Source organism: Rattus rattus, chromosome 5, assembly GCF_011064425.1.
Source record: "Rattus rattus isolate New Zealand chromosome 5, Rrattus_CSIRO_v1, whole genome shotgun sequence".
Lineage (NCBI taxonomy): Eukaryota > Metazoa > Chordata > Mammalia > Rodentia > Muridae > Rattus > Rattus rattus.
In genome coordinates, this window is record NC_046158.1 from 15718125 (window position 1) to 15740435 (window position 22311).

The 22311-nt window shown below is 43.7% G+C and overlaps 1 protein-coding gene across 7 annotated transcripts in view; it reads right to left on the reverse strand.

Moving 5' to 3' along the window:
- Dennd1a (DENN domain containing 1A) overlaps window positions 1-22311 on the reverse strand; it is a 490128-nt gene that overhangs the window by 152458 nt on the left and 315359 nt on the right. For 6 of the 7 annotated variants that reach the window (XM_032903215.1, XM_032903216.1, XM_032903221.1 and 3 more), the window contains one exon: window positions 3920-4021. The exons of the other annotated variant lie outside the window; for it this stretch is intronic. In XM_032903215.1, the coding sequence (XP_032759106.1) occupies window positions 3920-4021 (102 nt within the window). The remainder of the gene's footprint in view (window positions 1-3919; window positions 4022-22311) is intronic. 7 annotated transcript variants of the gene reach the window in all.

The following is a 22311-nucleotide window of genomic DNA, read 5'->3' on the forward strand; positions in this document are numbered from 1 at the left end:
GGATTTTGTGCATTTCACCTAAATTGCCAAAATTATAGGCATAAAGATAGTCTTAATAACTTCATTCTTTTTTCTGTTTTAAAAATAAGCGTTTATTTTGGAATTTTGCAGATTACAGAAAGCTGTGAAGATAGTACAAAGAATACCCACATCTGTCTCACTCAGTTCTCCCCGTGATGTCTCTTGTATGGTCACTGGAAGTCAGTTCATTGAAGGAAGCCAGGGGTGCGGTGTTGGTGCACTGCTCTGAGTTAAGCTCTCAGCCCCACTGCGATTCCTCTGTTTTTTCCCCCTACTGTTCCTTTCCGTCTCAGGATCCACACTGTACTCTGCTGCCACACTTCTGTCTCCTCTGATATATTACTAGCTCCTCAGACTTTGTTTTTATCAGACTGACACACACTGATTAGCTATGTTGCAGAGTGTTCCAAAATTTGAGTATGTGTACTATTTTTCATAATTAGAATACATTTTAAAAACACCAGATATGAAGAATCTTTTCTATCATTGGGTTACAATGATAGCCACAAAACACCATTGTGATGTTAAACTGAACCCAAAACTTGGATGTTTATCCATGAAACTTATTATAGTTTTCTTTGCAAACCACATTTTGTTTAATTTTTATATTTGTATTAGCACAATGGGTTTCATGATGACATTTTTATAGTTCTTATCATTCCTACCTATGGCCCTCCCCATCCATCCATCTACATGGCCCCTCTTGCCGGACCTCCCTTTGCTTTCATATTCATTCATCTTATTACCCTCTGGGCAAACTTTTTTTTTTTTTTAAAAGCGGATTGCTCAAGCCTACATGTTAGTGTGAATGCCCTCCTGGAAAGAAGAGCACTCTCAGATATTTCTTGCCTTTTCTCTGTATGGAAGACTGGTTTCCTCTCCCCAACTCTCTTTTGATTAGTGACTACACAGTACATGTTTTTCCATTTGTTTACTTAAGACTTTTTATTTATTAATGTGGCATGTCTGTGGGAATGTATGTTTGTGAATGGGTACCCACAGTCCCTTGGAGCTGGAGTTTCAGGTGTTTATGAGCCACCTGATATGGGTGATGATGCTAAGGTCCAAACCTGATTCATGATTGAGCAGCAAGCTCTCTTAACTGCTAAATCAGCTCCGATTCTTTCACTTTTTAATCTTAATCTTTATATTTAAAGAGGAACTCATGGGGTTGGGGAAATGGCTCAATAAGCAAGCGTGATGACGTAAGTGTGGTGTAGTTCCAATCTGGAGTGTCATTTAGAGGCCTAGCCTACACATCTGACTCAAGGCATGCTGTTTTGCTTTTCCAGTCATTGTGAAGAGTAACCCTCTGAAACTGTGAACCAGAATAAGATTTTTTTTTTTTTTGGTTCTTTTTTTTTTTTTTCGGAGCTGGGGACCGAACCCAGGGCCTTGCCTTCCTAGGTAAGCACTCTACCACTGAGCTAAATCCCCAGCCCCAGAATAAGATTTAACTCCATTAAGTTGATTCTGTCAGGAATTTTGTCACAGTAACAAGAAAAATATTCATAAAAGGCATGTTTAATGTTACTGTCAATAGCAAGTGAAACCCACCATCCTATTAATGTTTCTGTTTGTGTGTGATTTTTTTTTTTGTTTTTTGGTTTTTTTTCTGAGTTTTTGAAAGGACTCTAGCCATCCTGAGCATGGCAGACATGGCTCTGGCAGGCCTTTCCATTCTCCCCCATCCCCCTGCCTTACTAAAAGACTACTAGATGGCATTCCTAAAGCTAGTCCCCCCAGGGTCTAGTCCCTTATTTGGCTACTTCTCTTGAGGCTGATTACCAAGTCCAGCTATCAAAGTACTGAAGTCCAGTGATCAAAAGCCCCTCTTTGACTGCTCTAATTAGTATGTCCAATGACAATTAAGTACCTCACTCTAACATGGGGTTTCCCTTTTTACCTTTATAAACTGCCATGTGCCTAGACCACAGCTGTCTCTTGTCTATCCAGAGGCAGCCCTTTGTCCCTCTAGGACAAACATCCTTTTCCCTCTCCCTTGTTCCCTTTCCCTTCTTCGTTATCCTCTAACTTCTGTCTTTGTCTCTTATTCCTTGCCCTTTGTCCCTCCGGGGCAAATAAATCTCCTCTGTGGTGAAAACTTAAGTCTTGGGGTGTCTTGTGCCAAACTGGTACCTTCAGCTTCTCCATGTAGCCTTGGCTGTCCTGGAACTTACTCTGTAGACCAGGCTGTCCTCTAATTCACAGAGAGCTGCCTGTCTTTGCTTCCTGAGTACTGAGATTAAAGGCATGTGCCACCCCCCGCCCCACCATGCTGATGTGCCTCTTTTATTTTTCCCTGGAAGTCACACTGTACACTCAGCACTGGTTTTATGAATCTGTCTTCTTTTTCCTCTGGTGGTTTATGAGTTCACAATATACATCTCTGACTTGATACCAGTCGCATACATACAACATCACAACAGTTTCTACAGAACATAAAAACCAGTGAAGCACACTCCCATGTTCTACTTTGTGAACCTGCTGTTGTGTACTTTACTTCTGTTTATGCAGTAACACACACTATATTTGCTATTATTTTTTTTTCCCTTCAGAGCTGAGGACCAAACCCAGGGTCTTGCGCTTGACTAGGCAAGTGCTCTACCACTGAGCTAAATCCCTAACCCCATTTGCTATTATTTTAACTTTTTTACTTGACATGTGTCTTACATTGACCTACACAGTTACTGTTTCTGGCAGTCTGCATTCCTCTGTCATATATGCTTCTTATTATGTTAGTACCCACCACCCAAGACCTTCCTTTGACATATCTTATAGCTCAGATCTGCTGACAAATATTTCAGTTTTTTTTAATCTGAAAAAATGCTTTAAAAAGTTTGCCTTTATCTTTGAGAGCACACTTTTAGTGGATGGAGAGTACTTAGATTGAAAACTTGTCTTTTGATGAGTGGTGGTGGCGGCACACAACTTTCATCCCAGCCCTGGGGAGGCAGAGGCAGGTGGCTCTCTGAATTTGAGGTCATCCTGGTCTACAGAGAGAGTTCCAGGACAGCCAGGGATACACAGAGAATCAACCCCTGTTTTTTTTGCTGTCATCAAACACCATGACAAAGGTAACCTGTAAATGACAGTTGGGCTGTGGTTCCGGAGAGTTAAGTCTATTGTGGAGGAGTGAAGGCATGGGGCAGGCGGCTGGACAAGCAGCTGGGAGTGCACATCTTGTTTCACAAGTAGAAGGCAGAGACAGCCAACATGAAATGGTGCCAGTTTTTTTGAAACCTGCCTCAAGTAACATACTTCCTCCAGTCACACCTAATCCTTCCTTCAGGTCACCTAATCCTCTCAAACAGCCACCTAGTGGGGACCATGTATTCAAAAGCTGAGACTTATGAGGGACATTCCATACAAACTATCCCTTTCACTGAGCTTCCCAGAGCTCTTTCTTGGCTTTTCACTTTCATCAGAACGGTTGAAAACTGACTATAAACTCTTTACACTTAGTTCTGTCTTCCCCGATTTTTCTCACTTTCCAGGACCCCAACTGCATGTATGTTAGTCCTCTTGAGACTCCCTAAAAGTTAATGTTTCACCTTTGCTTTTTGTTGTTGTTGTTAAATATCAGATGAATGTTTCTACGTCTGCCAATGCACTTTCCTGGCATTTCTCTTTCAAGGTAGGAAACTGAGGCTGAGAGGGGAAAATAATTTACTCATGTTACTTTCCATCTTCACAGCCCCCGTGTTTCATTAAAAAGGCACCTTGAGGTTTGCCATCTTCAGGAAGTCCTACAGTGTAAGAAAAATTGTTAACAGTGTCATTGAGCAGTGTCCACCACTGTTACCCTGATGCACACTAGGCCCTGAACCACACTGTCTCCCAGACCTAGAGTTACAACATGAGCACTCAAGAGTCAGAACTCACACATAGTACCTACCACATCATTTGGGAGGCTCTGAAGGTCATCAAAAGGGGTTTCCAGGGTGTTGGTGTCCACATTCAAGATCACAACATCATCTAGGGCCATGTTTCTGACCTTCTGCAAGTAAAGAAAATCCAGAATCACTGGAACTGTCACCAGGACACAGGTTACTCCCTCTTGGCCTTCTTTAGGGAAGAACAGCACTGCGGGATAAAGGCTTACTCTGACAGCCTCAGGGATACATGGCTTATCTTTGTTGTTCTTTTAACTGCCATAAAAATTCTCTGATTTGCATGATCACTGCCCCCTCCCCCCTCGACAAATCTCAGGCGTGAAAGCCATTTTACAGAGGCTAGGTAACATACCCTGAGTCAAACAGCTAGAAAAATTCTGCTGTCATTTTATATGTATGTATGTATGTATGTATGTATGTATGTATGTATGTATGTATGTATGTACACACACACACATATATGTATGTGCATGTATATATATGTGTATATATGAAAATTGTTGCTGACATTCTGATCCTAGCTTCTAGGCACCTAAATAAACATTTCAAGGATCTTCCTAGCAGGAGGATGGCTTATGCTTGTCAGAGACTTTTTAACAGTTCATAAAAAACATGTCATTGACACCTGATGAAAACAACAACAACAACAACAACAACAACAACAACAACAACAACATGTCAAGAAACTGAATCCTAGAATCTTTCCATGTAATGGCCAGTGTCTCTTAAGTCCTGCTATAGACGTTTCCAGGAGCCTGTGGATCATCTTGCAAGCGTCTACTAGGTACTTTCCATTGGTGGAGAACCAGAGAGGTTCAACAAGATGCTTGACTAATGTATTTCCTCTCTCTTCTGAAGCCCACCATTCTATTAACTGCTGCTTTACTTGCAGGGTGGGTGCAAATGAGAAGGTGTTAACAACAGCTGCCCAGCACTGTGTAGAGCTGTGACTTAGCGAGCACAAGCCCTGCTTGCAGAGGAGCACACTGAGACTCACTCCAGGACTGGGCAGCCTGATGCACCCCAGCAAGTTAAATCTTTGGGTTTATCATAAGGAAGTTACATGAAGGTCAACCACGATCAACTCTGCCGCTAAAGCCACACACATTTCAAAGCTCTGCTCCACTGGTGTTTTCTCTTCCATCAGGAGCTAGAAGGCGTGAAGTTACTACCCATTTCAGAGATAAGAAGGGGAGGCTTCACGAAGTGACGAAGCTTGTTTATGGGGGCACGTCTAACAGAATGGCTTTATTGGAAAAACCACTATTAGGGAATAGATGTGCCCCTCACTTCCCACTAGTCCCCTCTAGGCAAGTGGTTCTCAACTTTCCTAGCGCTGTGACTCTTTAATATAGTCCTTCATGTTGTGGTGACCCCAACCATTTTTGTTGCTAGTTCATAACTGTAATTTTGCTATTGTTATGAATCTTAATATATGTTTTAAAGACAGAAGTTTGCCAAGGTGGCCATGACTTCCCACAGGAAGGTTCCCACAGGAAGAGAACCACTGTTGTAGGCTGTTGGGAACTACAGAGGTCATCTCTGTTCTGGGCTGGGCACTCAGGTCTTAAACATGGCGGTTATTACCTTTTCATGTGTGTTGGCAGAGAGCTACAGCCTCTTGGTAGTGAAAGCGTGGCTCTTACTTTAAAAGGTGATGATTATCATCATAGGCAGGATCAGATAATAGATGAGAGACACCAGGCTGCAGGTACTGAGCTGGGGACCACTATACCCCAGCATCTCTTGCCTTGCCTCATCTGACCCTCCCAATAGCTCCAAACAGAAGGGATAGAAGGCAATGGCCACTGGAGAGCAGTCCTGGGGCTGAAAGGTTCTGTGAGTGGGTGTTGAGAGTGGATCGGAATTGGGCCTTGTTTCTGTGTTCCCAGAGCTGCCCTAGCAGCACAGACCAGCCCTTGTGGGCTCTCTGAGGCTGGGCTGGAACAGGCTTTTGATTTCCTTCCACTCCTGGCTGGAGGACTTGCCGGTTAAGCTGTGTGGAGTGTTTACTTTTTCAACAATAGCAGCAGGCTGAAGAAGAGGAAAAACCCTGGCCTCCTTTCTTGACTGAGCAGGCCAGGGTCCCCTTAGTAACCGGATTGTCCCCAGCACTGGGCTCCAGGCAGGAGCTGGGTTGGCAGTTTCCTCTCATGGGACAATGCTGCCCTGCCGGTGGCAAGGCCTCTTCTAAAGGAGCTGGCATGGGCTCAAGGGGCTTCCTGAAGCTCAGAGTTCCCAAGGAAAGAATCACAGGCAGCTTGGCTAGAGGGTGCTCTCCCCTGAAAGGCTGTGGGTGGGAGTGCTGGTGGAGAAGGATGGCTCCTGAGTGTTAGCTCACTTCTCTTCAACATCATGCTGGAGAGAGCCTATTATCTTCAAGGTTCAGAGACTAAGCAAATTGCCTGATGCCACATAGCTAGGGAGGGCAGCAGACCTGGGTGTGGAAAAGAGTCTAACTCTATCTGAAGAGACTAGATCCATGGATCCAGAATTCCAGGATTCATACTGAGCACCTCTGCAGGTGGTCAGTCACAGTTGACTCTCTCTGGGCCTTTCTTTCTCTTGTGCAAAACCAGACTTGCCTTTTGTAATATAAAAATTACATTTACCTACTATTCAGAAAGCCAAAGCTTACCATTTAGAGCCATTACTCTAAATTATTTCCTTTTGTGTTTCCTTCTTTCCTACCTCTGCTCTAAATCCTTTGCACTTCCCCCACCTCTTGGTTTTCCACATTGATTACAGCATAAGCAATGCTCCGCTTCATTAAAAGCTAAGTGACAATTACTAATTGCTCCAGAGCTCCAGAGTGTTCTGCTACATGGAAACAAACTCAACCAAGGCCACTTGGCTGAACATTACCTCCAGTGTTTAAGACATTAATATATATCACATGGTCATGAAGTCTGAAGGCTGGAAGCTCTGTGCTTCAGGACAGATTCCTAGAAGTGGATTTTAGTTCCCATTCCTTAAGAAGTGTCCCTGGTGAATTCAACTTGGAGAGATATCTTTTCTTCCAATTATTTTAAAGCCATTTTACCCACAGCTTGTGTTTCCTACTCTAAGTGAAGAAAAATCAGCAAAGACACGAGCAGATGTCAAAATAGTCCTCCAAAAATCCTTCCCAATTAGAACACTTACGAGTACCGCAGCACACCGAGACAGCTCTCCGGTAGCTTGTCCCACCAACACATTCCCTCTCTTTTTAGTTACAGCATATGCCAAGGCTCCTGCCAGCTGCAAACCCTTCCCCCACCAGACTCCATAGGCTTCTCCTCAGAACGGGAAGAAGGGGAAAAAAAACAACAAAAAAAAACCCCCCAAACAACATTGATATACATGTCCAAATGACATTTTTTTATCCAGAAATACAAAAACAGCAACACCCCATCAATATTATTCTTAAATAATAAAATAAAATATTAAGATTTCTTTCTTCTGTGCTTTTGTCACAGTCTTAGCTTGACCCAGGCAAGGGACAACTTAGAGTAGCTGAGAGGACACCAATTTTCTAAATGTCACCTCTAGCTGATCCAAACCATATGGGATATGTATCTTTAAGCACTGCACTGGATAGGACATCACGAATCCTCCAGGTTCCCAGTTGGGAAGAGAACAGGACAATACTAGCAGTGTCCTCATTGTGCTGTTCAGTTTTATGCCAACTTAACACAAGCTAGAGTCACTGAAGAGGAGGGAACCTTAATCAAGTAATGCTTTCTTGCTGGGTGACGGTAGTGGCAGTGACACACGACTTTAATCCCAGCACCCAGGAAGCAGAGACAGGTGGATCTCTGTGAGTTTGATACCAGCCTGGGCTGCAGAGCAAGTTCTAGGACAGCTAAGGCCATACAAAAAACCCTGTCTCTAAAACCTACCAACCAACCAACCAACCAACCCCAGAAACCAAACCAAACCAAACCAAACATGCCCTTTGTAAGATCAGGCTTCAGGCAAGCCTGTGGGTGTTTTCTTATTTAGTGCCTGATGGAGGAGGGCCCAGTCCATTGTGGGTGGTACCACTGCTGGGCTGCTCATCCTGAGTGCCATAAGAAAGCAGGCTGAGCAAGCCATGAGAAACAAGCCAGTAAGCACCACCCTTCCACAGCTTCTGCATCAGCTCCTGCCTCCAGGTTCCTGCCTTGCTTGAGTTCTTATCCTGACTTCTTCTAATAGTGGACTATGATCTAGAAATGTAAGCTGAATAAACTCTTCTTTATCCAACTTACTTTTTGGCCATGGTGTTTTGTTGCAGCAACAGAAATCTTGATTAAGAAACTCATTGTGGTATTTAGAGATGCTGATGTATGGTAGAGTTTCTTCACGATTTCCAGAACTTGATGGCTCTGGGCTCATGCACTCTGAGAGCCTGTTGCATAGTGTGGTTATTAGAACCCAGCTTCCCACAATCAGAACATCATGCAAACCCAGGCTTTCCTATAACAGTACTTACTCACTGATCCTCTGCCCTGTCTCTGGGTTTCCTATTTTAATTTCTACACCAATATTTGGCCCACAGCAGACAATTCTTAAATGGGTGAATGAATAAATGAGTGAAGGTGGGGGATGGGAGAGAGAGAAGGAACAGAACGCACAGGTGAGCAGTACGGATTCCACATCTAGCCTGTTGAGTTACACAGCTACATCAACCTAAGCAAGTCAGTCTTCCCTGGCCTGTTTTTCTTTCTTCTGGGTTCACATAAAGACACTATCCTATCAGCTTGCTATGAGTATTAAATGGGTTAACATTTAAAAAGTATTTAGTGGATGGCACACAAGAACTGCAAGGTAAGTGTTTGTTAAGTTAAAAACTAATGTTCTTTTTTGGGGCGATAGGAATGTGCCAAATCTTTATTGTGGTGGTGGCTTCAAAACTATTAAAATTAATTGAAACATTGCTTTAAATGGATGGGTTGTTGACATGAACTATACCTCAGTGTAGTTGGTAAACTCATCAGAATGATATTCAGAAGAGAGAATAAACTCACAGCAGACCTGGAAAGGCAGGGGTGGGTGTATGATTGTGAACGGGTACTCAGGACATGGAGGCACTTCCCAAGGCCACCCTGAGCCCTTTATGTCAATGTGAGAGCTTTAAAAAAACGTTTGCGTCTTGTGTTCTCTTAGGGCATGTCTAAATCCCTAATGCCTGGGGAGGGGACTGGGCAGCTGATGAAATGGCAGGACTCACAGCAAGGCCATATGGAATTAAGAGGAAATGATGACTCTTCACAGGATGGAGAGATGTAAAAGGTGGCATGTAGTAATGCTGGCATAGGAAGTCGACTGACCACAAGTTGAGTTGCAGGGCCCAGCTATAATCAAGTCAGTCTCTTCTGACTGACTGCGAAGAATGGAGTGTTCCTGCACCAGGATGGAGGTGTTGGGGGTCACTGTGGGGAATCTTTCCTGTTATTCTTATACCAGGACCTCCCCTGTGGCAGGACCCTACCTCATTGGTCTGCAGTGTCTAGCACAGAGTCCGACACAGGCACATATTCCTTAGCTGGGGAAAGAGCAGACAGCTGTGACTCACTCCACTCTACTGGGGGTCCAGACTTGCAGCAGATGTCAGTGCGAACCCACTGTAAGCAAACTGGAGTCTGCTCCAGGAAGTGCGATGGGAATAACAATGATGATGGCAATGATAACAACCATGTAAAATTACCATGATTAATTAGCACAGGATGAATTCACGCTGGACAAGGACAGCAGGCATTAATTCAGGAACAAAGATGGCAGGCCTTAGAATCGGACCACTTCATCCAAGCCTTGCCTTAGTTTTGTGACTTCCAGCAAGTTCTCCTGAGCTGCTGTTTTCTCGTCTACAAAGTGGCAATAAGGCTGCCCAGCTGTGTTGTGGCTAGTGCAGCAGTGTGTAAGGAGCTCAGCACCAAGTCTGACTGTACTAAGGGCTTCAGAAAGTCTCTACTTGTGATTCGACAGGATGCCAGTAAGGGGTTACAGTTCTGAGCAAACAGAGTTAAGCATATATTCTGAGGAAGGCAGACACTAGGCAGATTCTACTCTCATGATTTTATGCTATTAATATTAAGACTCCCAGCAGCCTGTTGTTTTCCTGGCTCTGGCTCATGTCTGAGGCTACACTGAATCTGAAGTCCAGTTCAGGTTCCATGCTGTGGGCAAGTTTCTTAGCCCTTGTATCTGCTGAACTGGCTGCTCAATGAAGAAGTAACAGCTAGGACAGTGGTTACCAGTAGACTGGAGGAGGCTGGGTAGAGCTGCATAGAAAGGGCTGCTGGCATTGTAATGCCATCCCTGCATCTGGATGGTGGGAACACGGTGTGTTCCCATTATAGACTCAGCTCACCATATACTTAGGACAGGTATACTTTGCCCTTGAAGTCTCATACATTAGCAAAAATCTCATATATCAGCTTATTTGAAAATTAAATGAGTAAATATGTATTACAATATTAAGGATAGTGACTGGTGTATAATTAGCACTACTTATAAAAACTATTCTTGCTATAAAAATAAAAAAATTCTATTAAAAATTTCATAGATAGTATACAATGCTGTCAGAAAACATGTAGGCAAAGACAGATACCTATAGGGTACAACTACTTCTTTAGGCTGTCCTGCCTTCCTTTAGAGATGCAAAGCAGAGACTGACTGGGGTTCCACTGAGACACTTTCATGTTCCCCAGACAGCCTGGCGGGAGGCAGCAGAAGGATGGAGGAGCAGCAGCAAGAACAAGAGAGGCTGGTCTGGATCTTAGGGGCCCAGGAGAAGCTTTTTGAAAATGGTTGAGTCCCATGTTTTTAATCTGTAACATAGATTCTTGCTACATATGACCATAAGAGCATTTTAAAAAGAACAAATATGTATTTTGTGCCTGTATAGTCAGTCATGAGCAGAGTCATTTTGGACATCTACTTTGCACAGGAACCCTATGGCAGCACCAAAGAGCCCAACATGGGATAACTGGGGGGTGGGGGAGGTGTGCAGGATGAAACTTGTTTTTTTCTTTTTTATCTTGTTTACTATTATTGTTGCTATTGTATGTATGCCATGGGTCAGCATATGGAGGCCAACCCTGGAGAGTTAGCTCTTTCCTTCTGCCATGTGGACTCCAGGGATTGAACTCAGAACCTCAGGCTTGCACAGAAGCATGGCGGGGTTCAGCTTTGAACACAGGTGAACTGCATTACCCCTATTTACTTTGACACAACTGTTTCTTCTGACAAATATAATAGATCTCAAGAGAATTTTCTCTGGAATATCATACCCACTTGATAGATGAGAAAACCAAGGGTAAAGAGATGAAATAGTATGCCTGTGTTGTTAGAACTGATGTGTGTCAGAGAAAGAACATGAACATGGTTGCAGTGTTCTTTGTACTACCCGGCACACATAAAATGTAGCCAAATGCATGCGCATACATATGAGCACATAACAAAGAACAGCTTGGGGAGCTGGTGGCCTCCTAGAAGGAAAGCAAAGACATAAGTATAGATGGGAAGAGGAGAGGCAAATGGAACCTGAGCTCTTTATTCTTCCTAAAATCTTGGGTACAAACAGAGGAAAAGTGACACTTTTCCTCCCTCTCTCTGCCCCAGAGGTCAACAAGCTGCCAAGCAGTTGATAAACGTGGTAGCTTTGCTTTGGAGCCCGGAGTCACTGATGGGCTCCTTCCTGCCCCACAAAATTAAAATCTAAGTCCACAGCTCAGAGAGCCTTAAGAACCCACTGCAATTTCCCAGCATGCTTTAAATAGAAACAGAAGCTTGGCAGGAGAGGGAAGTGGAGCACACACTCTCAGGTCAGGGCCACCCCACTCACAGGTTAGTGAGCACTGATGCTCATTAACACAGCTAGAGACCTCATCTCAGACCAGCAGAGGGGCTGCTCTCCAGTGGGGCCTCTTCTGAGTGGCCACTCACATTGGTTAGTCATTCAACAAGAGCTGTTGGGCTGTAAGGACCCAGGGACAATGATACCATGATCTCTGAACTCTAGGGGCTGCTGGCCTCCTTGTGCTGTGATGGATCCTAGGAAAACCCTGACATGCAGTAGACCTTGCCTCACTAGAATATCCACAAGTACCTGGAGCCTGTCTGGGTGGCTGGAAAGCCTCAAGGTTGGTGTTTCAGCTTTTCACCTGCGACCTCCAGGCAAGGCACACAGCTCTGGTTTCCCCTGTCTGTGGCCTGGGAATCAAGACTGGGGGGAATCATGGCCCAATGCACAGGTTCACTCCATAGAAAGCCAGTTCAATATTGACAGGCTTTCCCCTCTTTAAGCTGAGTTCTGCCATTTCTCCTTAAGTCACAGTCTTCAAGTCCATCCCAACTTAGCCTACATCCAATGGAGTGTAGGGTGAGACCTTCATATCCTTTACTCCACCACTGCTGGAAACTCCGTGTTTCCCTGTGTAAGAGTCAAGGAATTGATATTCTTTATTCTCTTTTTCTGTTGTTGGGACTGGGGAAGAGGGTATTTAGTGAGACAACCTGGCTCCTTCCAGCTTCCATATTACTCCCTGCTTTTCTAGGAACTCTTCCTATAACAAGGTATGGTCTCTAACTCCGCAGTCAAGTATAAGGGCCAATAGGTTCAAGGATACTTGTCATGGTGTTCTTCATGTGCTAGCCCCTTAAAATTATGCTTTTAGCCTACCTTTTCCATACAGACCTGTACCTAGAAAATGGCTTAAGAGCTTTATAGAGCCTGGGGCCCTTTATTAGGAAATGACACAGCTGGTGCTGAGCACACACTGAGGACAGGAGCTGGGTCATACATATCTTTTGTGGCCACCATAGATAGGTTGCTAAATAGTTAAGTGTACCTTAAATTAAGATTAGTATAATTTCTGCCTTTGCATGTTAAAACATTTCAGAGTAGTAACCTGGGTCAAATCCTTGTCTTTCACTGTGTGACTTTGGACAAGCTACACAACTCCTCTGTGCCTAAACTTTATCACCTGGAAAACAGAGCTATCATTACCAGAAAAGACTTGTTAGGAAAATGACATAGTTAGTTTGTAATGTATATATCTGCTATTTCATAACAGTACCTGTCCAATTTGAAACAATGAGGCATGGATTTAGGAGTTTCACCAGGAGTGTAAGAGGATATGAACCCCCTAATCCTAAAATGGTTTGGGGCCTCCCTCCCATAAAACAAGGCCTCACTCCTTCTACACAACTGCCACTGGCCATCATTCATTCATCACTAAGCACAGCAAACCCTAACTCCCATCTCCACCTGCCTTTTATTTGAAATGTCAATTTTTAAAGAGTGGAGAGGTTGGAGACCCAATTTAACAAGCATGCTGAAACATTGTTTATTGCCCCCATAAACATGGCTTAGTGAGAATTACGGACTTAATCAGAGGGAATTGATCTCCCATGAAAAGGAGCCCTTGGAATTTAAGAAACACCACCTTCATCATGAAAATCTCTTAACTTTGCAAACAAACTATAGGTGGCCTTAAATATGTGGGTAGTTAAGTGATGGCCAGTGCTGTGATCTGTCTTGTATAGGAGCCTCTGAACCCCGAAGGTCCACAGCACTTTGAAGATGTAAGAAAAATAGCTGGAAATCCATATCAGGAGACATGGCTCGAAAAATACAACAAAGTTCTGCTGGGTGGGAAGGAGGACTTCTCTGGATGTCAAGGGCTGACAAGAGAGGGTCCAGCACCATGACAAGGCTGTGTAATAGAGAGCTGGGCTGACTGAGGCCACCTCACCTCCTGAGGAAGTATGTGGCAAGAGAGAAGGTTTAGGGATCTGTTTTCTGGAGGAAAGGAACTCTGTAAAATCAAAAGGATGCTGCATGGCTTTTGTAGAGATTGTTTTCCCTATAAAACAACCAATTCCAAAGGATGAGGTTCTGGGAGCCCCAATTTCCTAGAATAAGAATTTATTAGTGCTGCTCTGATCACTAGGAAAGGTTTTCATAAGACATCCACCTTGTACAGAATGTATCAGTCTGGCTGCCAGAGGCAGGAAAGGCAGCAGATATAAAATTTTATTATTTCAATGCCCCAGTAGCAGCCAGGAGGACTTAATGAAATTGCCAAGATTTACAATCTGAAACAGCTATTGCACAGACAGATATGGTTAGGGGAGCTGTGCCCTCTGACCTTTCAACCCTTTGATCCTCTCACGGCAGGTGGCCTGAAGCCCCTCCTGGGCATCTCCGTCTCTTCCGACACTGTTGATCCTTGACATGCAATAAGCCTGAGTCTATACAGGTGACTCACGTGCTGATCACCAGCAGCTGCTGCTAATGGAGCACTCGCCCCAAGGTGGGAGAAGAGGTGGATAGGCAGGGTCCAGTTGTGCTGAAATCATGTCCCATGGTCACTGCTCAGCAATGGGTAATGACTATCATTTCCAGAAACTGTCCTTAAAAGTGAAACTCTGCCCTCCTGCAATCCCCCTACCCCCGAACACAACAACTCACCTATTAAACCATAAATCTAAAAACAGAAAGGAAAAAAAAAGGGGGAAAAAAACCCCCAAACCTTAAGTCCTAAATGTATCTCTTAGAACTTCCCCCAAAACCATGTGCAGCAAATTTATACCAACGAAAATCAAAACAATTTTTGGAAACCTAAAATTGACTGTTTTCAGTTCCATGAAATTTCATTTAAAAAACCCCATATGCCAAAATGTCCAAATTCTCTTATTTTTAAAAATTGGGATGACTTCCAAAAATCATAGCGTTTCTCTCCCTCTCTCTCTCTCCCTCTCTCTCTCCCCCCCCCTCTCTCTCTCTTTTCCTCCCTCCCTCCCTCTTTCCCTCCCTCTCCCTCTTTCCCTCCCTCCTCTTTAAAGCTAGGGATGGGTAGTGCAAGAATGCACTTATCAAGTTTCATAATTTAATTCATGTGGTCAGTACAAAATATTGTGAGGTACACACTGAAGAGGACCCTTCTCACCACTGGCTGCTGGGCACTGGGGTTTGGCATGACCTGGAGAAGCATCCACGAGGTTTGGTCTGGTCTTTTTAGTTTCTTTCAGGTACTGGTTTATGGAGCAAAACATTTTATCAGGAAATACTATGGCGGTGTTGGTGGTTTCCAACAAGACTTAATAGTACCACACTTAAGGTCTCAAGCTAATGCCCAGTTTTTGTACAAACACAAGGTGATGTCCAAAGCTTTTCCTGCCAAGGCCTATGCTTAGTTAAAGTATAGCCTAAGGAAGATCTGTTCATAGCCTAAACCTTTTTGTTCAACTTTAGACTAATCTTGAGCTTAACTGAGAACCAAACAATAGGGAAAAAGAGGTTTACGACTCCAGTTTTATTCACTGTATTTGTTTACCGCAGATAATGGTTTATGGAGAAAGTGGTTAGCAAGAAGTAGGTGAGATGTAGTTACTCATCACTGCTGGGCCACTTGGTACAAACTATTAAAATTACTCAATAATAGTATTTGCCATTGAGGGACAGCTTGCTCATGTACCCCAGAGTTAATGGTCACTCTTTGGGTACATGCCTGCATTAAGCTGATGTGGATCTGAAGGTGCACAACAGTATAAGTGACCTGTACCAGTTACAGAGACAGTATTGGACCTGGGACTCAAATATGACTCAACTACTGCTCCAAAAGCCACAGTCCATCCACATTATTCTCAACAAAAGCAAAACACAAGCCAAAGACACATAGTAATTTGTGCAGAAAATGCCAGATTTCAGCTTGCTTACACACTGCCCTGGCCCATTTAAATGCCTTCCGAATCAATTATTTTAGGTCATTAAGAGGAAGTTTAATTTGGTTGACAAACACCCCTACTGTGGTGACCTCACATATCAACAGTAAATGCCTGATGGTCACAAATTCGTACCATGAGCTGCTGAGCATGGTGTTAAACAGAACCACATGTGCCCAGATCCCAAGTGGGATTTGCCTAGGCCAAGGGAGTCTCTCTTCAATCATCACTGCCATCGAAACACTCCCATCAGGCTTTACCCCAATCACCCCAAGGATTTTATGAAAAGAAGTCCCCAGGCCCATGGGGCTGGCCTCAGTTAAAAGTCTCTAAGTGAATGTCAACTCAGGAAAGTTAATCACTGTAAAACAGAGGATAGAAAAGAGGGCAAAGATTGTCTTGGGGAAGATGAGTTCCTTAATTCTTTCAAGAAGGAATTCTAGTCCACGGCTAGGAAGTACTGGTAGTCATTTCCATTTGTTTTGCACCTATCATGTGCTAGATGTGGTGAGCATGCATTTTGCTATCTTAACACAGCCAGAGGCCCTTCTAAGGCAGTGACCAGGCAGCTGAAGCATGGTGCACATTAGTAGATTTAAACTTCGCCTATTTGTTTCCGAGAGGCAGCTCCAAAGAGGCCGGGATTAAAAGCATTTTCACTTAGGGGACAGACTGTGAGATGACTCATGCCTTTCCCCTGTTAATCTGATTCCTATTTTAAACAAGAACCTGGTTAGAAGGCTCTTGTCCTGGAAGAAAGTTGGACTCAGGTCTGCAGGGCTCTTTCCACTCTGTCCCAGGGCTCCTGCAGCCTACTTCTTATCTTCATCTGATGAGAATTTGATTCATTTAAGCATCTCTTTGGAAAGGGCTTATCAACTCAGAGTTTCCTCTGAAATCAATTTTAACATTGTTGAATGGCCTTGCTTATAATGGCAGGCTAAGAGAAGAAAGGAAAAAAAAATCTGGAAAACAAAAGCATTATCCACTGTGTTGCATGATTGTTCTGTTTCTCTACACTGTGACTGACACTCAACCACTGAGAATTAAATTGAGAATGGCAGAACTTTAGGAGACCCTTACCTTTGTCAGAAGTACTTGTTCCCTTTGATTACACAAAGTACCACGGGGTCTTTAAGCTGTTTTCTATGAACTGATCTCAACAGAGGCTAAGTGGTATATTAAAGGCAGATGCCACTGTGAAGAGGAGATAGCTTCCAGGGGGAAACCCACCCACTGAACCAGACCTCTTTAGATACCCTGATGAACAAAACCTGTGCACTTGTGTTCTTAATTCCTTATTCGATGGTGGTGCCGATGACATTTTAAAGAAATTTGGGCACCACCGTCCAATTACTTCTTTCTTTACAAAATCAACCAATCTCTAGGGTTTCAGTCATCTAACCTTTTGGCTCTTACATTTATACTATCCAACTATGAACACTTAATTGAATACTTAGAACAAGCACTTCACACTCATTAAACTAGTTAATTCTCACAAAGCTTTGAGATGCTATTGCATTTCTACAGATGAGACAAGGAGCCCTGGAGAGACAAGGAAGTAGGTGCCATCATCTGGAAATAGATCTTGTCTGAGGAGGTTGCTATACTGCCACAATGAGTCCTGTGATTTCCTCTCCCAGGACACCTAGAGTGAGGCACTAAGAGGAAAAAGGTCGACTTAAGTGTGGGGCAGGGCCAGGCCTAACCCACAGAGTCTTATGAGACATGGCTCAGAGAAGCAGCTGTGGGTGGACAGACCCATATTTTACAGGGAATCATTTTATTTAAAGTCTTTGTTCCTTCTTCTGCAAGGTGTATTTTGTAGAAGGGCTGAACCATGTTCCTAAGGGAAAGGAGCTATAGTCCCTAGTATGTCACCCATCCCCCATTGTGTAATAACTCACCCCTCCCCCAGCATGTAATAACTTACACCCCAGTGTATGATAACTCAAAGATTTGGAACATTCTAGCTGCTGCCAACCCCCTCTCTCTCCTGATCAAGTTCTCTTCATGAACCTGTTACCATATTCATCAAAGGAGATTGTTTTGTTATGCAAACTTTGCTTTCCTATTGCACCAACAACCAAACCCCACTGGTATTTTCTATGACTGTAAGGACACACACAAGCCACCATTTGTACTTGAACAAGGTTATGGCTCAGAGTTTTATAAACTACACTGTACCTCTGTTTACATGTGGAATCTTGGGAAGCAGCAGAATGCTTCAGCTTTACTCAGTACTGAATGATTTAAAAATAATAAATAAATACATACATAAATAAAAAACACCGAAGGATTAAAGATTTGCTATACCATGAAAAACATGAAAGAAAAAACTAGATAAAATACTGCCAACTTAAACAATAGACACCCAGGCTCTTTGTAAAGCAAAATAACCCAAAATGTCTATAAGAGAATCCTACAATTTTATGTCAAAGCCCAAGAGTGAACCAAGACCTTCACTGCAGACACAGACAATGTGGCCTCTGCATCCCACAGATCAAGACAAGCTTGGATCTGACAGTCTGATTCTCTCCTCAGAAAGATGCTTGGTGAGTTTGTAGAACCAGGCTCCTAGGGACCACTAGCCAAGCCTTCCAAGGGAAAGAGGTACGATTACTGTGTCCCAGCTGCATGCTCTGAGTAGCATCATATGCTTCTTGTAATAGTTAGTAAGGAAAGCTAGGGCTAGGTGTATACAGCTTGGTCCTGGATCTCGTGCTCCCCATTCCCATGCCCTAGAACTATCACTGAGGATATCATCTAAATTTGTAACTTCAAACTAGGGTGGAGCATGGATATTTGATGCATAAAAACACTTGAACACACAGAGGAAGTGAAGTACAGTGGCCCATACCTTTGATTTCAGAATGTGAGAGGCTGAGGCAGGAGGATTATTTCCAGCAAAGTAAAATAAAAGCCAATAACAGCCAGAGAGGAAAGAACAACATTGAGCAACAGTGGTGCTTAAATCCTTCAAGCAAACTATCATTCCAAACACCTCGGCTGTGGCCTGGTAGCAAGAAACCATTCAGAAGCACGGGTTAGGGATGCTAACACATCTGAATTTTATACATGGGGTTTTGGTGTGTAATTTCCTTAAGAATTACCTTGATCTTTACAAATATCAATTTACTTTATTAACAGTGTGAAGCAGTTTCCAAGCATTTTATATGGCAGGACTGGTTCTAATGACTTACAAGGAGAAGGCCTGACCATGTCCCTCCCCTATTTACACCCTTCAATGGCTCTCTGTTGCCCTATAAAGTTCAGACTCTTTAATGCAGCTTACAAGGCTGAGAATGGCTGGCCGCCCCTACCCCCTTCATGCTCCTGCTGCCGTGGAACTCTTCATGGTCCTGTGAAGCCCTGGTGATCCAGGCTCTGATGATGTGCTTGGCTCCCTGTGTTCTGGGCTTTCCTGAGCCTGGTCTACTTACTGTTGGGCTTCAGCTCCCATGTTTCTTGTCTGACAAGGGTGGCCTTCAGCCCCCTAGGCTAGGGTCAGTGACTCCTACCACAGCTGGTACCCACACAAATTCACTGTTTACTTCTACCTGTCTGCATCTGCTCCAGAAAAAACCCCAAGAAGGTAGAGACTAGGCACAGCCGCTATTATATACAGACCTGGGATATAAAAGCGCCTCAGCACCTTACCATGGAAAGGACCATGCTCATCATCTATAGAACTCTGCTATCCTAGATAAAGAAAGCAAGATCCAGAGGAACGAAATATCACAATTGCCACAATTGCCCCTGAGAGCTCTGACACAGAGCCATAATAGAGTGCCAGAACTTCTCAAGAAAAGAAAGACAAAAACAAACACAAGAGAAAAATGCAGGGATGTGGTCAGGCAGGGGTCTGAAAGGACACTGATTGAATCTTATGAAATGTTATTCTCAATCCTGGGACAATGCAAACCAGGGGACACTGGGCAGTTGCAACCCAATTTTGCTATGACTGTTCACATATTATGATTTTATAGCCACCAACTTAGCAATATAAATGACTTTAAGGCCACTGAAGGAGACAAGGCAGCCATGGATGCTGACTCCATGGAGTTCTTCACGTGCTGGGCTCCATACTGCTTCATCAGGTCTTCCCAATGATTCCATACAGGGAACTCAGCCCCTATCCTCAATGTGCAGGTGAGAAAAAACAAGAGGCTCCTCACTTGATATCCTTGCCTAAGGTCACCTGAGCAGGAAGTAGGAAAGTCAGACTCCAGGACCTACATCCCAAGCACTCTGCTTCTGCAGGTCTCAATTATGAGCTAGTTTTAGCCTTTATTGTGAAACAGGACTCTATAACCACCTTTCCCTCCACCTTCCTGGCCATTCTACCATAAAACACCTTCTAGCTGCACCCCTCCTCATCTCACTCTAAGATTTGCACAGAGCACTATTTTGAAGCCTGCAAGGAAGCTCTTCATTTACAAATAGGAAAAGCACCATCTACAAGACATGACCTGGCACCTGCTACCAGATATGGCACAGAAGGGGGACTGAATAAATGTGTCTTGAACTAAATTGAGATCAGTTGAATGAAAGGAAATAGTCAGTGTGTAATCTGGCCATGTTTTGGGATTTCCTAGCTGCCAACTAACATGATCATTCTCTCCAAGAAGCAGTTAGGCCCATGCCAATACCCTTGGCTATTCTGCTCATGTGCCACTAGCCTCCAATTGCTTAAGTGAGAGGAAGAATATCAAGAGGCAGAAGGAGGGAGGGAAAAGAAGAACAGCTATAAACTTGTCACTTAGGAAGAAAAGTGGACTCTTTATAGTGACAAGGTTACCATTTAGCAAACAGCAATGGCATCTTGCTCAAACTTGAAGACTAGAAGTAGGTCTTTCCTCAAAATAACCTTCCTTCCAATGAGAATACTAGGTTATAATTTATGTTCCTTTTTGTGCACAAATTTGAGTGTCATAAAAATGGTTAAAAAGTCTTCCTATGGTAGCTTTTTCTAAACTTTTATGAACATCTGCCACATTCATTTGAAGTTTAAAAAATCCTGGCACATATGCAAAGGCATAATAAGGTGCCTATAGCTTTCAAGAAAAAATAACAAGCCAGTCAAAAATAAGCCTTTTGCTGAATTGCCAGTAAGAAAACTAGTGTAGTGAGGAGCCGGGCCTCCCCATTCCCTTCCTTACAGAACTGCTTGGATGCCAGGCCACACCCCTCCCTTGGCATTGGAGACCTTCAAGAAAATCTCCGGACATGCTGAAGCACTGCAGGCCATGTAAGAGCTCTGTAAGTCCAGCAGGCACACAGACTTACACAGGACCTGAGCCTGAGCTAAAGTCCAGAAGATGCAGAGAAAGAAGTGTGGTGGGGATAAGGGAAACATTTTCTGTTGGGGTTTAGAAAGCTACCCTGAGGCTGGAACAACTTCCATTTTTGTTTTTCTTTTGGTTCAGCACAGCAGGGTCACTGCTTCCTGAATCTTCTCACCTAAAGCCCTTAAAGACTGGCCAGAACAGACTGGTACCTGTTCACCTACGTGTTCAAATCTTAGCATACCATGCATTGTATGATTCACTATATAAAAAGGCTTGTTCTGTATTAAAGTCAAATAAAGTTAAAAAAAACTTTTAAACCTCTCTTTTGAATGTGTGCATACATGTGCACAGAGGTATGAGGGCCTATGCCTATGTGTGGAACCCTGAGGAAGATGTCAGGTACCTGCTCTATCATTCTTAACACAAAGATGGAAACCAGCAAGCCACCTTGATCGTTGGGTCTCTGTGCCCAATAGCGCCGGGTTTATAGGTGCCAGTGGCCTGGCTTTCTGTGAGCAATGATGGCATCGGTGACCTGCAAGCACTGATGCCTGCTGGAAGGCTTTAAAGTGTGCTCAGTTACAGCTCCTCAAGAACTGACTGCACACATCTCAGAAGGCTGTGGCTTCAGACAATACCACCCGCTTGGCACCCTGCTGAAGAAGCTAAGACTACCATAGATGATGCTGCTGTCTTTGCTCCCATGGGGTTCACATCCCAGAGGACACACTGTGGGACTTGAAAATAAACAGCTATTGTTTAGAGTAAGAGAAGGAGATTCCACAGGTAAAAGATGAACATGATAGCATACTTTCGGGAATTGCCAAAGAAGGGCAGGACTTCTATGGGGATTATTTAGTACAAGCACTGGCTCATTCACATTCTTACAGTAATGGGGCAGAAGGCTTGACAGCAGTGGAGAAGCCATGGGGATGAGAATGGAAGGTGTGCCACAGTCATCACACCTGGCAATGCACAAGACAACCACCACCACAAGGGGACTAAGAACTAAACCTTATCCTCATTTTTGTACCTCCAGGACTGAGCACAATTCTTGGAACACACAAGGCTACATTTTGCTATCAAATCAGTGAATAGGGCTTTGTAAGAATCCAAGAAAGCTAAGGAAAAGAGCCAAGGAAGGCAGAGGGAAAGGAACAAGATTGGAGATGCTTTATATAGAGACTTGTGAGTATTTGTTGAGAATGCTTGTACCTCGACTTTGGGGAATCTGCAGGCAATACCTTTCAAGGAACTAGGAACATCAGAAGGGAGTTGAGAGCACAGAATGTGTGTCTGCAAATAATAAATGGTTGGGGAAAGACTGAGACAGCTCGAGTTCAGTGGGTACCTGAAATCCAGAGAGAGGCAGAGCTGTCATCAGAGCGGTGGCACTGACTTTGACTCAG